At 41.4% G+C, this 17,878-nt stretch overlaps 1 protein-coding gene across 2 annotated transcripts in view; it reads right to left on the bottom strand.

Annotated features, from left to right (window-relative positions):
- Positions 1 to 17,878, bottom strand: part of PPP2R5C (protein phosphatase 2 regulatory subunit B'gamma) — a 143,160-nt gene that overhangs the window by 30,762 nt on the left and 94,520 nt on the right. For both annotated transcript variants that reach the window (XM_019552524.1, XM_019552525.1), the window contains 5 exons: positions 13,936 to 14,046; positions 12,347 to 12,439; positions 12,119 to 12,249; positions 4,297 to 4,356; positions 2,326 to 2,434 (listed from right to left, as the gene is read on the bottom strand). In XM_019552524.1, the coding sequence (XP_019408069.1) occupies positions 2,326 to 2,434; positions 4,297 to 4,356; positions 12,119 to 12,249; positions 12,347 to 12,439; positions 13,936 to 14,046 (504 nt within the window). The remainder of the gene's footprint in view (positions 1 to 2,325; positions 2,435 to 4,296; positions 4,357 to 12,118; positions 12,250 to 12,346; positions 12,440 to 13,935; positions 14,047 to 17,878) is intronic.

Here is a 17,878-nt window from a genome sequence, read left to right as displayed (position 1 = left end):
TAGGAGCTGGAACCAACTTCCAAGGGAAGTGGTGCTAGCTCCTACCCTGGGGGTCTTTAAGAAGAGGCTTGATGCCTACCTGGCTGGACTCATTTGAGTCCAGTTTTTCTCCTGCCCAGGCAGGGGGTCAGACTTGAAGATCTACAAGGTCCCTTCCGACCCTACTGCTTTGATTCTATGATTCTAGGTATCCAATTTTCCAGTGTTCTCAGTCCAAAAAAAACTTATCACTTCATGCAACAACTGACAATACTTCAACTGAATACCTTTTGTTAAAACGATAAGCAGTCAATGTGGCTATTAAAGCCATTAGGTTTTAATATCACTTCCAAATGGAAGTTACAGGAGGAAGTTCCCACCTTAGAACTTGTTTCAGACTATTTTGAGAATCAGAGAATCAGGATGTATTAACTGGCCAAATGGAATGTAATTTACTATACTTACCCAAATTCAAGATGAACACTCCAATAATTACATTATATACCTGGAACATTATAACTTTGTTATAATTTCCTACATATAGAACCTAATTATTGGAGGGCTGTCTTAAAATTCACATCCCCCAAATAACCACTGTAGTAGGGAAAGCAGCAGCAAGGGGGTGAGTGGCAAGGAAAGCAGGGGGAAGGGCAGGTAGCCCGAAATCTGTCCTCTATCCACTGCTACTTCCCCCTCCCCTCTGCATGTCTGCAACGCTCACCAGTGCTTGTTTTGTCCTCCTGCTACTTACTACCAGTACCTGTCTGCCACGCCACTGCTGCTGCTTACTTGCTAGCAGCAGCAGCTGCATCTTCAGCCAGGTAACAGTAGCAGTTCCCCTTCCCCTGCACTGTCTCCTGTGCCCTACCCCAACCAACTGTGGTCTCCCGCACATACCCCCTGCCCCTGGATGCTATCATCTCTCCTGTGTTCCCCTAGTGCATGAGCCACCCTAGCCCCAGCCAGACAGTGGTGGCAGCTGCAGCAGCAGCTCAGGCACTCAAACGCAATATGAGGCTTCCATCCCCACCTCATGTTAAAAACAGGGGAATAAAAAAAAAAATCTTCAATTCGAGTAAATACACTGTTTTACTCTGTAAATACACTGTTTAGCTCTAGGATTAATGCCATAAAAAGTGTCTTTTCCTTCTCTTTTCCCATTGACAATTTTACAAGAGCAGCTCCTCTCAACCAAGGCAACAATGTTGAGGTGGCCACAACTTATTAAATGAAAAGGAAAACAAAACAAAATGAAAAACAAACAAACAAACAAAACAAAAATCAGGAAAATGTGAAGATTGTTAGGATTCAGCATAAGCTTAAGCATGGGAAGGAAGAAGCAACTCCTTTACCCCCTTGCTCCTTCTCAGTCCCATTACCTACATTGCTTCCAACTATCCCATCATGTAGGGTATACTCTGCACAGTTAAGATCACGGTATGGACCCATGTACATTTGGGGCTATTACAAAAGGGCAGAGCTGATGCACTGTTCCATGCAGAAGAGCTGGAAGTGATACACATGTAGCAAAACTGCTCCAAATTTAACCCTAGTTGAACCAGTTTTGCTACATGTGTAAAACTCAGACAAGCTGGAAGCAATACAATTAGAACGTAACAGCTATTGCCCTTTTTAAACATTCCTCTTTCGAAATGGGTGAAAATGTACATACATCCATATCTTTAGGCTTCTCTTTGGGTGATGCTCCCAATACCCTCCCTCCATCCACTACACAAAGTCCTCTTGCCCAGTTCTGATAATGCTTTCAATCCAGGATGGCCAGCTCAAAAAACTTAACTTACTACTTTTTCAAGATATTTGGGTTTTGCCACATTCCTGTGACAAGCAACTAAAGAAATAAGTAGTTTAAGACATCCATTACCCACAAATTGCAACAAACTCAACTGAGTTAATATATTTAAAATTATCTAAGCTAAATACATTGCATTATAGCTTTTCTTTAAAATCCATTTAAGACCGTGTCTTTAAAACAGATTTTCCTGCAATGCCATTGTACTTTAAAAGGTAAATGTACATAAACAGGAATTATGTTTATACCAGAAATTTTAGCTTTTGCTTTAAGTCTACATAATTCAAGAATTTCCATACAATCTAACCTTTATTTACTGCATTGCTTCCATAAACAGAGTGCTTTTGAAAGACGTATATTTATCCCCGTTTAGCAGATAGAGAAATAGAGATATACAGCGATTAACTGATTTGCCAAAAGCCAGTCAGCACTGTGGCAAAACTGGGAACAGAATCTAGGTGTCCAATAACCCAGTCTAGTTCTAGCACTGTCTCCTAGTGAAAAAAAAATCATATACCTCAAAAACATTTATTTACCTGTGGATGGTAGACACTGAGTGATTTCACTTTGTGCAAAGGTAACAACACCTTCAATAAGAAAATTTTGTGCTCTTCTTTTAATGGTAAGGCAAATCCATTTATTATACTGGAAAAAGAAAATTAGGAATTTTTAAAATCAGTAACTGCTCAAAGTGTTCACCATGCTTATCCGCTTTAATAATATGCAAAGAAAATCTCTCCTCAGTCTTTATTGTTTTAGGGCGATTTTAATTTGAGATATCCTTACTGTATTAATATTTTATAAGGATATAAGTCATAAAATAAAGACTGATCAAAATATTAAGGAAATTTAACTTTGATTGTTTTATGCAGCACAATACAAATTCACTCAACAGTCAAATCAACATTACTTCTGGTCTCCTGTAGCATGGGTTCCATCTCACATTTTTTCCATGTTTTAAAATCCTCCCTTCAAGTGGCATATAGGATTCAGTGGTTCCCTCCTTCAGATCCCAGCTCTTTCCCAAGAGCATCAAGAACAATAATCTAAATAAATCTACCTTCCAAATACCTCACTTCTAGTGAGGGAAGCAGACAAAGACTCCACACATGGGGAGTGCTATCCAGAAGAGCAGACAGATGAAGACATAGGCTGCATACAAATGGTTATTTCTAGTAGTGGAAAATTTCCATTGCGAGAAATGAATCCAGCAGAGTTGTACATACATTGTCTGCAATTATCCCTCTCCCCTGCTCCTGCAACCTTCCAGCCCGGGCCTTGACCAGTCAGCCAGGACCAAGCTACAGAATCCTGGAATGTCCCAGTCAAAGCGGGATGTATGGTCCCTCTACGCATGTGCAGAGACTTGCATTGTTTCAAATATTAACATTTTCCAGTGAAGTGGGATGACTTTTTTTAGATGTGGTTTATTTTGTCAGTCTCCATTCAGACTGAATGTCAGTTATCAAATCAGTCCTTAACGTGGGAACTCTCAAGAAGCCATTTGACTGTTGGTACAAGTGTTGCTGTTATTCAAGTAAACATCCTACCAAAAAGGCAAATGTAATATGTAAACGTGTTACAGATACTGCAGTAATAAATGATGTATGAAAGCTCATGCAAGTATTAACAACCACTTCTGGTATAATCAGTTTCAATGAAAATTAATTCATATAACAGTTGGCAAACTAGCATTTTGAAAAATTCTGCAGTGTCATTTTTTTTAAATATAACATCAGGGCAATGCATTATGGAATGCCAATCACAATTTTACACACAGGATCAGATACTAGATAGTGGAGGCTGTACTAAGTCACAACTGCCCTTTCAAGCTTGTTCATTACCATGCATCTTCTACAGTCCATCTGGAAATTACACAAGACATTGAAACTTATCTTTTGCAGACAAACCAATCACGTGTTTCACACTCTTCTTTATATTCTCCATATAACTTTTATTTAATCTAATCCACAACTGTCCAACTAGTGGCCTGCAAGGGGTAAATCTGCAGCTTGCAGGGCTTTTTGTTGCAGCTGCTGAAATTGCTGGCCAGGCACAGCTCTGGAGCCCCTGCTGCTCGCCCCTCACCTGTTTGCCTGCTGCTGAATCTGGGGTCTTTGGCTGCTGTTGATAACTAAATTTTTGCAGCAGGGGAAAAGAAGAGATGAATGGCAGCAACATTCAATCCCTAGGTTCCAGAGTCATGCCAAAGCAGTGGCTTTAGCAGCTGTGCCAAAAACCTGCCCCCAGGAGGTACAGATGCAGCCCCCAAGAAGCCCATGGTCCAGATGTGACCTGTGAGGCCAAATGTTTATCAGTAAACAGTCTCTTTCACTGGTATTTTCATTATTTAAATGCTTGCAGCTATCCTTAGGAACAACTTTGCCTAGTGGTAAAAAGTTATTTTAATGGTGTTGTCAAAAAAAAAGTCCAGTCTGCAAATCAATTTTTAAAAATTCTCCACATTTTAAATGGTTTGATGATTTGTGGGATAACTGGTAGCTTACCTTCCCAATATTTCCAATAATTCTGCTATTCCATTGTGATGTTCTGTTTCATAAATAAACCTAAACAAAATTAAACAAATGTTTCAGTCAGTCACCAATGAAGACACACTCCTAGCTCCAAGATATCACCTTCAGGGTAGATAAAAATCAACATTAAAAAAATTAAAAATCAGATTTTTAAAATTTAAATCATATTTTTTTGATTTAATCATATTTTTAATTTTTTTAAGATGCTTTGTAAAAGAAAATCTTATATAAGGATAGCTTTTAAGATATGTTAAAGGTAAAAGATATTATCATGGAATAGGTGATTATGACTTCTAATTCTATATGATTTGAGACAATATATTCATGTAACCTTTTTAGAAGTTTTATAAATAGGTCACAACAAGCCATGGATTCTATTAGGGGCCATAACTTATTCTGGGGCCCAGAGACTCCTCTATAGATTAATGAAGATTCAAAGGAAACCACTCTACCCAATGGTACCCAGTGCTCAGTCTAGAACAGGAGTCAGCAACCCCCGCATGCCTGCTGAGCATGGCATGCAAGGCCATTTTGCTTGGCACACCATTGCCAGCCCGGGCTCTAAGCAGCTGCTGCCAGCCACGGAGTCCAGGCTACTCCCAGCAGGTGGCTGGGAGGTTGCAAGCAATACTGCAAGCAGACCGGGCTCCATGGGCTAGCTACAGCCAGGAGGTTGCAAACAGCTGCTCCAGGCTCCGGTATGCTGGCACTCTCCAAGGTAGGCATTGTGGGGATTTTTGGCACTCCGGTCAAAAAATGTTGCCTACCCCTGGTCTAGAAGATCCCATTAAGCACCTTTGTGATCAGAGACTGAGCAGGGTGTGGGGCCCAGGCCAAATCAGCCTGTGTGGATGCAAGGATGCCAGTGGCAGATTTGGCGGCCGGGGTGCCAAGTGGCTGGACGCGAAGCTGGCAGTAGTGCGGAGCCGCCATGGCTGTTCTGCCTGGCTCCGCGGGGCCTCTCAAAGTGCGGGGCTTGGGGCAGTTACCCTAATTCGCCCCCCACCCACACCAGGGACAGCTCTGTCTGTGATGTTTAGTTTCAGTTCTCAGACTGTGGATTTGTGTGGCAGACAAGGTTCTTTGGGTAGATATAATATCTTGTATTAGATGAACTGAATAATTGGAAAATTGTTTTCTGTAAGCTTTCAGGCACAAACTCCCTTCTTTAGGCACAGGGACAGTTTGCTGTCTATAGAGATAACATCCTCATTAACAACAGTATACTGGCGAGGACAGAATACAGACCCGATTACCCACCCATCAGTCCTATTGGCTCTCTGCAAGTTTGTGTATACATAGTCAAGCCCTTACCTCTCTCTAGAAGTGCAAAGTTTCAAGAAGTTAAATGAATAAAGGATATCAAACAAAAGAATGCACTCTTTGTAGAAAACAATGATTAAATTAAGGTTTCCTGGCCAGTGATTTAAATAGCAATTTAAATCAATTTGATTTAAATCAAATCCACCCTGATCACCTTCTAACCATCTAATATTATATGCAACAATGCTCCTAAGCTTAATTTAAAATTCATTTTTAGCTTAAATCTATTAAAGAAAAAAACATGTACAACAGGGAAAAAATACTTCAGATAGCCCATAGAAATCCATATTGAGAAGGCTGAATGATTTTTGTTTTTAAGTGTACATACCAATATTAGGAGCATATTTGATTGTTTTGGATAACAAAACTTCAGCACTGTTTTCTTGCTGTGCTTATGATTATTTTATTGATGAGATGAGCCACTTAGAGTGCTTTTATTGTTATAAATTTAGACTACCAATTCTGAAAGGTCCTAGGACTAAAGATAGTCATGCTGTTTTTGTTTCCTTGTAGCATCTGCTCCACAGCAGAATTGCATGCCCTACACAGTAATGTTACCAATGCCATATCAATCTGTATTCAAGTGTCACAGTAGGTTGCTGTTCTCTAATTTCCTATGCTATGAAGCAAAATAATACAGACTACATCCTTTTGTTTTTCCAGTTGTCATATTTTATATGCTGTTGCAATAATGTGAAACTGAATGCAGCCAAATGATGTCTGAAAAGTAAGGCAATGAGGGTATGGAACAATCAGAGGCTGTAATTAATTTCCCCGTCTCTAAAGACAAATGGGCAAGGAGGAACTCCAAGAGACTTTTCTGCATTACAGACTTCTTTGTGAGAGATTTACATAAGGCAACTCAAGCTTTTACATGATGCTTCTTTTTGAAGAAAGGCATAATTTACTGACTTGCAAATTTTCCAGTTGTCTCAATGCAGCTGAAGCCAGAAAGTTCTAAAGTCCATTATTTACACAGATTTTGAAACTAGCTGTCCTTGACTAACAATAACACTTACAGTAGGAAATAGTCTCCTATTTAAAAATGCATTACACGTTAAAGTGTCTGAATTGAGAATTATTTACTCCTGGAAAAACCCAAGATTCTGGAAGAGGATGGTTTCAGCAAAAATGATGTAGTTAGAAAAAACCCTTTATTTTTATTTAGCAACATATTAATGTAATTATTTAATAAAAAAGGAAATAAAAATATGTAAAGAAAAAGAAAAATCTATTCACTATATCAGGACAGAAGTATAGCTTTGGCTTGTGATTGCAGGAAGAAAAAACTCTCTCCTACATCTAAAACTGGGCATAAACACAGGGCTTACAGGATGAGATAAACTATGAGCCAAGTAAATGTTTTATAGAAATCTGTATTTCATACATAAGACTTATTCATGGTCTCAATCAAATTCAAGACTCAGAAATTTGAAGCTACTCATTTATAAACTTAGGTTTTTTCTTTATAAATTGAAGTATAAATTCTTAAGTACTAAACAGAAATGTATATCCAGATTTGTTTTATTCATATACATAGAGATTTTAAGTTCTAATGCCAAGAGATTTCAGTCTGGGAAAGAAACTCTTTCTTTTTTACATTTGGTTGAGAAAGGTGTACAGTACAATCTGGGATTTGAATCATTACTCACATAGGTTTCTGAACAAAAATAGAAGAACCGCTTAAAAAAAAACAAACAAAAAACCCCAAACCCTCCCCTGCTCCTACAAACTATGAAAGCTGAGTGAGCAGAATATTCATCAGCTATTCAAAAGCCTTAAACCAGAAATGTCTAGATCTGAAAACTTGCTTTGGCAACGTCCTAAGGTAATGGAAGCCAAGAAGCTGCAGAATAATTTCTGTTGGGAAGGGCAATTATAATAGACTGGGATGCTGCTGTGCCATCCAGACTGAAATATCTAGTTTCATGCAACTGTGTACCCTGAATTAACTTAAAAGCCTCACCAGGTTTAAAAAGGGTAAGCAATTTATTTGTACTCTTTTTTCCTGTCTTTTCTCAAAACCTTTTCCTTGAAAGAAATTGTACCAGTATTACTTCTAAGAATTACTGGTGTTCGCTGTGTTCAGCCAAAAGCGACTGTGTGCAGACAGCGTGGATGAAGCTTGCTGCTATTTTTAGGCAGCTCCTATGTTCCTCTTTTAAAACCATTATTTGTTACCATTTGTAGAGAAGGTGAGCTTCCTCTATAGCTGGTGCCATTGTCTTTCATGCATGAAGGGGCAAAAGGCCACAGTGCAGTTAGCAACATTCTCTTAAAGAGATAATACCATACATTCCCTTTTAAAAGAAAAAAGTGTGCAGTGGGAAAGTGATTCAGGAAAGTATGCCAGAAAAAAGTTCAAAAACTTCTACATAGCATACTGGTATAAAGAGGAAGGCAAGGTGCCAACTTGAATATTTGCTTCTAAAGCCAATGCCTGACAAGCCCTCATTTAGAATGTATACTGCATATTTTAAAAAATGGAGAAAGGACCCAGACCACACTTGAAAACATTCCAAGCTCTAGGAAACCCACTCGTGCCAGCTATTTATTAATGCTGCCTAAATGCCTGGAAATCCACTTACTACTTTTATATTCTTATGACAAAGGTGTTGACATCTGTTAGTTGTACGCCTGAAACCAAACGTTTATATCACAAAAAACAATGCATTCAACTTAACTGTCCCCCTTCCTCCTTACAAATCCTCCCAAATGTCTTAAGACTTCTCCAACTTTGCAACATATTAAGACAGTAGAGCAATGTAGAGGAACACATTTACACCTTCTTGATTTTGCCCTCTTTACACACATCACGACTGGAGAGGTGCACCAATCCATCAGTCCGATATCGGATCAGTACTGATATAAAGAAAGCTGGCTGTATTGGATATCGGCCTGATGGGGCCAATAATTTGGCTGATAAATGCCCCTGCTGTGTGCAGCTGCAGTGCAGCACTCAGGCAGCAAGGAGCAGAGCCAGCAGCATGGAGAGCTGCCTCCCCCTGGTAAGTCCAATGTGGAGGGGTGGGAAGGGGTGTGAGGGTGGGGCAGATCAGTGCCTCCCTCGGTGTGGGAGGGGGTAGGGGCCGGAGCCGCAGCTGGGGGGAGGTGGTTCCCACAGCAGCTTGCACCCTGGGAGGGCACAGGGGGAGGGGCATGTGACCCCCGGATCTGCACGGGGTGGGTGCCAGGAGGATGTTGCATTCACCCCAAAATTTTGCTGCTGCTCTGCTCCCAGCACTGCCACTACCAGGCGCAGCCCTGGCTTTTCCTGGCACATGGGTAGAGGAGGGGCATTAACTTGGGGTGGTGCTGGGTGACGGCGGTACTAGCAGCGGAGTGGCAGCAAAATCTGAGGTGGATGTAGCATCCTCCCAGCACCACTGGTGCCTGCTCCGAGCCCAACCCATGCTGAGAACAGCCCCCCGCAGCCCTAGTTGTAGCCCACCCTGCCCTGTGCAGATCCAGGGGCACACGCTTCCCCCCAGCCGCCCGGGGTGCAAGCAGCAGCAGAATCTGCCTTACCCCCCTCCCCCCCATGCAGCAGCTCCAGCCCCTGCTCCTGGGCAGCACCTGCCCCCTCCCTCACTGCAGGAGGCATTGATCTGCCCCTCCCCATGCCCCACCCCTCCCACCACAGCAGACTTAATAGCTGCACACAGCTGTATCGAAAATTGGATCAGTATCGGTGATATGCCTCTCTTAAATATTAGTCATTGCTATCAGCCACAAAAATCTCTACCGGTGCACTCCTAATCACTACTAAATTATACTCCATATATCAATTCCGATAGGACAACGTAGTAGTAAGTTTCTTCTCAGCAACAGAAAGGTCGGCAGAAACTGGCTCAATGGTGTTATATGAATCGCTATGGAATACCGCACAAAGAATTCCAACCCCTCTCGGCTCCGGCGGCTGGGAGGCTGCAAGCCCTGCTGCAAGCAGACAGGGCTCCTTGGGCCAGCTACAGCTGGGAGGCTGCAAACAGCTGCTCTGGGCTCCAGCATGTCGGCACTCCAGTACCTTCCAAGATAGACATTGTGTTTTTTTCAGCAGTCCAGCCAAAAAACATTGTCTACCCACGTTATAGCTTGTGCTTACTGAACTGAGATATCTGGCTCCCAATTTCCAGCCTTCTAAATTCTGAAAGCATGGCAAGGTTTTGTAACACTGATCAGTAGACAGAGGTCACTATTTAATTACTGCCACAAGCCATATACATACAGGGAGTATGTGTGTGTCTGTGTTCAAGGATTTTTACTCTAACTAGTTAAAGGCAGAAATTCAAGTATGTAACATGCACACTCTACATTTCAGTGAAAAAGGATGAAAAATACTGATATAATATTCAGCTATGCTGATGACACTTAACATTTTCATAACTGAAATCAGGCATGCATATCTCGCTACTTGGTCTTGCTTTTTAGTAATAATTTTCATGATGACTCCTTGACCATCCTCAAGTCTTGTCTATTATAACAGCATTGATTAGGTACCTCTAAAATTAAGACAGAAAGGAAACTTGGGTAACAGTGCAATTAAAAAAAAATTTTTTGGAAAGGTAAAGAATTACTGTGTACCTGCAGCTCCCATATTTGGTAAGGACATTTCTTGGGAAAGTATTTCAGCTAGGTCTGAGAACTTAAAAAATCCCCAAATATGAATAAAGCGTTCAAATTAATAAACCCTGATGCATAAGTAAAGTGATGGCAGAAAAAACACACTACTACTACCCCTACCATAGTTTCTTACAATAGCAATTATACCTTTGGCAATAGTAAAACTGCAGTTACCTTCCATACTAATTCTAATGGTAACATATTTGGATCATAGGGTTAATAGTAATACAGATAATTTCAGTGTATCCTGTGCCCAGCTTTTGCTGAGATTCTTTCCCCAGGAAAATTTTTTCCCTTTCTTTCCTACGAACCAGAATTGCCCATTCCAAGAAAACTACAGCTCAGATATTTGTTCTTCATTTGTGATGTCAAGCTGAAAACCAGGATTTGTATATTATGCTGACCTGAAAACCAAAATTTACCTAGGCACTATAGTAGCGCAAATAATTTCCAGTGATGCTGTGTAACAGTGCTCTAACATCAAAACAAACTATCTGTTAAAAAGACCTATATAAAAAGTCAAGATACTGATCTAAAGGCAGAACCTAAAATGAACCGGAACTCCAGCACCATAGTTTACAATGTGCTAACCTCCCCTAATTTGGATTTCCTGGACCACTGCTTAGTTAAACTGGTGCCAGTTGTAACACATGTAAAACTCTCTTGCAAGTTAGTATGACATTTTGCAAATATGTTACCAAAGACACTAAGATACTGTACCTTAGTAACTCTCAACTAGGGTGGCAGCACTCTAGCATGCCACAAGATCCTTTGAAAGCTGCTACAAAGTGTGAGGAGATATGCAATAGGACTGTGCAAAGCTTCGGTTGCCAATTCGATTCGGTGGAGCTCTGGCCTGATATGGCAGTCAAATTTCTGAATCCAAATAGAATCAGGAGACCCTTTAAAACCCTCTGAATTGAATCAGTACCCTCCAAAATCATTTCAGAAAGATTTGATGATTTGGACATAGACACAGCTTTAAATTTTTTTCTGCATACCTCAAGGTACCAGGTGGCTCATGAATGCTGTGATAATGTGGCAGATGGAGTGTCCCACAGGAGCATGGGCGGGGGGAGCCTCAGCGCACTTGGCAGCAGACCCAGAAGTGGACAAGAAGCAATTCTGGTCCACTTCTGGGTCTGCTGTGGAGCGCACAAGGGATTCTCCACCCGGCTCGGCAACTGGTGCCTCCTGGGTCTGGGGGGGCACCCGGGGTCCCCCTGTGGCTGATTGCCAAGCTGGGGGTGGGGGGGAAGGAGGCACGCAAGATTATCCTCTGCACAAAGTACTTCAGGTTCACTTCTGGGTCCGCCACCATGATCCATCCGCCCCACCACTGCAGTGTTCACAAGTCGCACCTGGTACCTTGAGGTATGTAGAAAAAACATTTAAAGCTGTGTCTATGGCCGAATCCCTGATTCTCGGAATCAACATCACATCTTCAGATTCAGATTTGGCCAAATTGAATCAAGACAGTGATCTGAATCAACAAATTGAATCACTACCCCCTGACTTGGGCCGAATCTAAATCCAAATCAAATACGGCCCTTTCTGCACACCCCTAATATGCAATAAGCACAAGCTCAGGCTCATCCCTTCCATGACTGCTTCTTCATCCCTACCACAAAGAGGCAGGCACAGGCTGTCCCTGCCTCACTGTACCTTCCCCCACCTGCACTGCCTCGTCCCTGTGCAAGAAGGTTAACACTATATAAAAATATATCTATTTTTGAAATGGGGTCGCTCAATTCACAAAAGTTATGGAAGGGGGGCCTGGAGTTTAAAAAGGTCGAGAACCCCAGCTATAACTGATAATGCACAAAAAGATATTAAGATGTTGACATACCTATAAAATATATTATTAATTTGTTTCCTGATGTAAGCTCTTAGGCCTAAAAATTTCCCATATATTCTGTGAAGAGTAGTCTTAAGAAAATCTCTTTCACGGGGATCTTCGCTGTCAAAGAGCTCTAAAAGCTGTGAAGAAAAAAAAAAGGTCACTTTACTCACATTTAGTGTGTTTTAAATGAATTTGGCTTTAAAAGTTTTTTAAAAATGTTTATTTTTACCTCACCTGCAACACAAACTTCTGATCAATATATTTCTTAGCTATGTTAGGTTGGAAATCTGGAGATTCTAAAAACCTTAAGAAAAATTCATAAACAAGCTGAAAAAAAATCCACAAAGAAATAACATTAGTTGTTTTTTTTAAAAACAGGATATAGAATAGTTAGCAGTAAAATGAGAATCGACAACCCTCAATAACAAACAATAGCTTAAGACTGCTGTTTTTACCATTTCTCAAATACTTCTACATAAGCGAAGGGCTTTCCTGTTGGGGCTTGGCTCAGCTGAATGGAGCTCTGGGCTGCCAACAGGCTGGGCCTGTTTGTAGTGTACTGCTCTATGATGGTCTCCTTGGGAGGGTAACACCTTTGCCCCAGGGCTACAGGTAGCTACAGGTCTGCCTGTTAGTTGGCAGCTGGTTTACAAATCTGTGCATTAGCCACCAGCCTGCCCAGAGCCAGCTTAGTTTGCTGCAGCTCCCTCAAAGTAACAGGAACCATCTGGTTCCCTATTACAGCAGCCTTGAGGTTATAAAGGTTAAATATCACTGATTTGGTTGGTACCAGGTGAGGACAGCAAGGCTAAAACCAAACCCTGCCATGCTCTGCTCTTTCCACTACCTACCCCCTTCTTGCCCACTGTCCCTGTCTGAGGGGTAAGGTTAAGGGTATCCCCCCTCCCCATCACCAAAGCTGCTGTTCCCATTTCTCACATGCTGGCAACCACCCCAACAGCTCCTCTTGTCAGTCCTAGGAGCACAAAAGGAACAGGGCAGATGAGCTGGGCTGCAAAATACAACTCCAACCCATGTCTCCCTGCCCACTGGCAACAGAGCGTGCTGCTATGAGCCAGCACATGGGCTGCTGGGAGGCAGGGGACAGCATGGAGGTCAGCACTGGTGGCAGCCCTTCCAGGAACAGCTGTCAGGACTACGGGAGGTAGCTGGGGCACACACAGGGTGCCAGACTGGAGACTTTATCGCCTCACATAGGGGCTAGGTGGCATGACATCCTTAATAGGATCTCATGACATCCCAGATGAGAATCATTGTTCTTGGCCAACAAAATCTAATCTAACATGCATCGTGCCCCACAATGCATAGCTTGAAAAATCTATTTTGCACCCATGTTTTTTTGAGCAACCGAAAGATCAAACTTGACCACAGTTATGACAAAATATAAACATGAATAGTACTGATAAATAAACAAACATCTATTTTAAAGTTACCCCTTCCCAAGTTATCTATATAGTTTTTAATGATTTTATAATTCAATTAGAATCATAAAAGAAAAAAACAGAGCTGGGAGGGACTTAGAGGTTATTTCACTCTGTTAAAACCACCCCAACTAAATACTTCTCCAAACTGCACTTAACTTCCAGTGATGGAGATTACATGAACTCTCTGGGAATCTGTTTCAGTAATTGTTAACCTTCAGTGTTTGAAAGTTGTTCCTAATATTGTCAGTCTTTCTTCTGTAATCTTAGAACCAGCTTTAATAGCCTAACACAATTAGGCTAGTGTTTTTAACAAATATTAGGAAGATACATCTAATAATATTCTGAAATAATTTTATTATTGAGGAGATTGCTATATACCTGTAGGTGAGGCCAGGCAGCTTCTAGAGTTGGTTCATCTTCTTCTGGATCAAATTCTGCTCCCGTTGGATTGGAAGATGGCGGTAATGTTCGAAACATGTTAACTGCAAACTGAAGTCATATGCATCTTTATGAACTTTGAAATTAATTTAATTAATTAAAAACTTTAAAAATTCTTGCTTGGATAAGGATTCTTTGTAAGACAAACTATTTTAACTAATGCCTAAAAAATGCATCAAATTTTAAAAACTAGTATTTAGCCCAACTAATACTATATACAGTAAAAGCTGCGTTATTGGGGACTTTATCATCTGGAATGGTCTACTAACCGGCATCTGTCCCACCGTGGCACTTCCGGTTTTGCCACCACGAGCCAAGTCCCACTTCTTTCTCGTGGACCATGGCCTGGGGCAAAGCAGCCTGCGTGGAGCCCCCCTACCCTCTCCCCCGGCACACTGACGCCAGAGAGTGAGTGAAAGCCCTGGCGCACTAGATGTGGCAGGAGGGATGAAAGCCCTAACAGGCAAAGACACCTCCAACCCAGTAGGCTGGAGGTAAGTATAACTCTCAGATAACCGGCATATTTGAATAACCAGCACCCCCCATTTCCCATGGATGCTGGATAACAGAGCTTTTACTGTAATCTAAATAGCTGTTATTTTTTTTCCTTTGCATATCTTAACTTGCAAAACCTTTTTTCATGCAACGCTGCTCAAGCTTAAACATCACATGAACACCCTGTTTGTCAGAATAAATCTGGGAACCAACAATGCTAGAGGATGTTTTATAAAGTGTTTAGTGGCCTCCAAAATTCAGAGCAAAAGAGGTTAAGAGTACTATTCTCTCATAGGACCTCCGTTCCAAGAAAATCCCCAAATACTACGCTGAAAACTATTATTAATACGATTGCTTACAATTTTTGTAAACATGGATATTCCTTTTCCACAATTTGTGGTATTCCATTGTCTTTCTGCTAACCAAAGCAGTGCTAAGCATTCTAAAAATATTCTCTCACAGAATAAAGAATGTTATATTCACTCCAAAATTTTCAAGCTTTCTCCATTATTCCCAAGAGAATAACAAAACAGAAGACGTTGAACTAAACTTGCATGTTACAGCTAACAATATAACTGCTTAAGACTCATAACTGAACTCATTTCAGAGTCAACGATGATCAAATCAGCAGGGTAAAGCAACTGTATCTTGCAAGTGCAAGTTTACACTGGAGACATCACATACCCAGCAAAAATACAAATGGAAAGTACATAATCAGTTCATTTTTACTACACTGATACTTTAAACAGATGCCCCCACTGTCCTGCCATAAACATTTTTATGGTGGTACAAAACCCAAGCAAACAGACACAAATGCCCACATTTTGCAATGGCAATGACCCTAGTCACAATTTGTGCTCTCTTTTTGTGGCCGATGTCTCTTCACTTACGGCAGGAGAGTGCCTCTCTAGATGCTCTGGCAGGAGCCTGTCACTTCAGGAGCTCAATCCTATGAGGCAAGAGCTTTGTTCGCCTTTCCCTGAACACATGGCCCATGTCCACAAACACGGGTTCCCCTGCTTGCAGATGTGCATCCTAAGTTGGGGAGTGGCAGTGTGACAGGAACGGTATGGAAATCCCTTGCAGGGAGAGTCCCCCAGTGTAAAGTCTACTGCCATGCCCCAAACCCCTATGGGAGTTCCCCCCTCCCTGCTTGAGGATGCATACTGTGGGAATCCCTCCCAAAGGAGGATTCCCACAGCACACATCATGCTGCCATAGCCCAATATGGGATGTGCATCTTCAAGTACAGGTTTCCCCTACCTGCATATGCGCTCCCCCGTACAGGAGCAGCACCCAGAGCTGTTTTCCTGCAAGATCACACCTCTTTTGCTCCTGAGGCTTTCTGCAGGACAACGGCCTCAGCAAAAGCATCACTAAAGTAGATCAGCTGTACTGTGACATATCGCAGCACAGCTGATCCTGTTCCAAGAATTACATCTGTGCTAAAATACTGTAGAAGGGAAGACTGATGCTCCTGTTCCTGCTTGTCTAGGTTTGTACATTTTTTAAGCTACAAGGGATCACTGTGATCATCTAGTCTTGCTTCTTGCATAACACAAGCCATAAGATCTCCATCAGTTAATTACTGCTTCAAGTTTAATAGCTATGGTTGTTCTAGAGGTTATATCTGAGAAAAACATCTACTCTTGCAATATCCATCCTAGCTGGCTCTGTGTAGAGCTCCTGATCATGGAATATGAAGAATTCCAGAAGTGCTTCTTGAATGAGGCATTATTTGTATACATAAATAACAATATTGTTGTACTGACAATAAGACGCAATGGGATCTAATGTGTGAACACACAATTATGCCTCTTTCAGGGGGTGCAATTTTGTGGATTGAGCATTAGATCTCATCATGCCTTTATCTGCACAGGTAGAAGGGACTTTAAGGCCACAACTGTTCTTGGTCATCATTCTCCTCTGTCTTGATGTTCAAAATCTATAACAACCTAACATTTATTTTTGTATTTCCAGGCCTGACTAAGGTCAGAGCCCTATGCAGACATGCTACATGAAGTAGCTACTGTAGACTCATAAGAAAAATAAAACCCCTTTGACAGGTAAAATCAGAGGCCAATTTCACAGGAAAGCAGAGTGTTACTCCAAGTCACTAGGTTCTGACTGCCAGTATGGGACCAAATGAGTTTTCCTTTAACCAAACTTGCTTGTGGGCTTTGTGACAATGGAGGTTTTGTTGAGGAGAACACCGACAGTGTTTCCTTTATAAATCACAAGTTGATACAAAACTGTGTCAGCAAAACGGAGGACTGGGTCACAATGGAAAGTTGGTGGTCATGTTGAAGAAAGAGGGTCAGCCTGCATCTGAGGCTAAGTCAAAACACAAGACAGAGGGAACTTTGGCATAGGAGGAACATATGCTCCACTCCAGCTATATTTCTTTCTCAAGTGCAGAAGCAGAAGCAAGAGTCTTATGCTGCTGTTGGGATTCATTCAAGAACTGCAAAACGTTTGGGATGCATCACTAAACTAGAAGTTCACAGCTTTTCCTTTCCTGATTAAGGTTGAGCTGTACAGAAAATAATGGTTTGAAAGGGAGAAGATGCAAGGAAGGGGAGAAAAGAAACAAGGGAAACTGATTTTCTAGAGGAAAATATTCCTTGCAGAGGCTGCCTTAAAAAGAACAGGGAAAACAAAACTGTTCTCTTGGAAAAAGGCTGAGAAAGATACTTGGTTCAACAAAATATGCCAGCAGAGGGAGCTTTCAACAACAGATAAAGAAAAACTGCCTTCAATTCAGTAGGACAGTCCACAGCATCCGACTGATGCCTTACGTCCAGAGCACTAGATGCAATGCAAGACAACTTCAGTCCACTTCCAACAGGGAATTTATGCAAGTAAGTAAAATACAATCCTCCCCCACTCTTACATTCAAGTCTGCTATTTATAATGCAGCTACTGCATTTCTCTGCACCTTTCACTGTCAAGATGACAGAATTGATTTTTGTGGCAAAGCAAACCATTTCATTTATCTTTAATTTTATCCAGTTCTACATTAAAGTCACCCATTCCTAACAGTCAGATGGATGGAAAAGAAAAAAAAAATCTGGCTTCTACCCTGTTTTGCTTCTTTATGATACAATTTTTTTATGATTATAATAAAATATAAATCTGCTTGGTTTTGTTTATTTGAAACTTGGGTCCTAACCTAGAAGACTACAAGACCCAACCTAGAAGACTACAAAAGGCGACATACACCCGGTGCAAGGGGGGTGCTATCTCCAAAGAGAAGTATACCTCCTCTGCTCGGGCCTGTAGGGGGGCTGTCAGGAAAGCTAAGGCAGACATAGAGCTAGGACTAGCATCCAAGATCAAGGATAATAAAAAGTCCTTTTTCAAATACATAGGGAGGCACCGGGTAATG

Source organism: Crocodylus porosus, unplaced genomic scaffold, assembly GCF_001723895.1.
Source record: "Crocodylus porosus isolate Cpor-Errol unplaced genomic scaffold, CroPor_comp1, whole genome shotgun sequence".
Taxonomy (NCBI): Eukaryota; Metazoa; Chordata; order Crocodylia; family Crocodylidae; genus Crocodylus; species Crocodylus porosus.
Note: the sequence above shows the minus strand (reverse complement) of the source record. Positions and strands in the feature narration are given on the sequence as shown.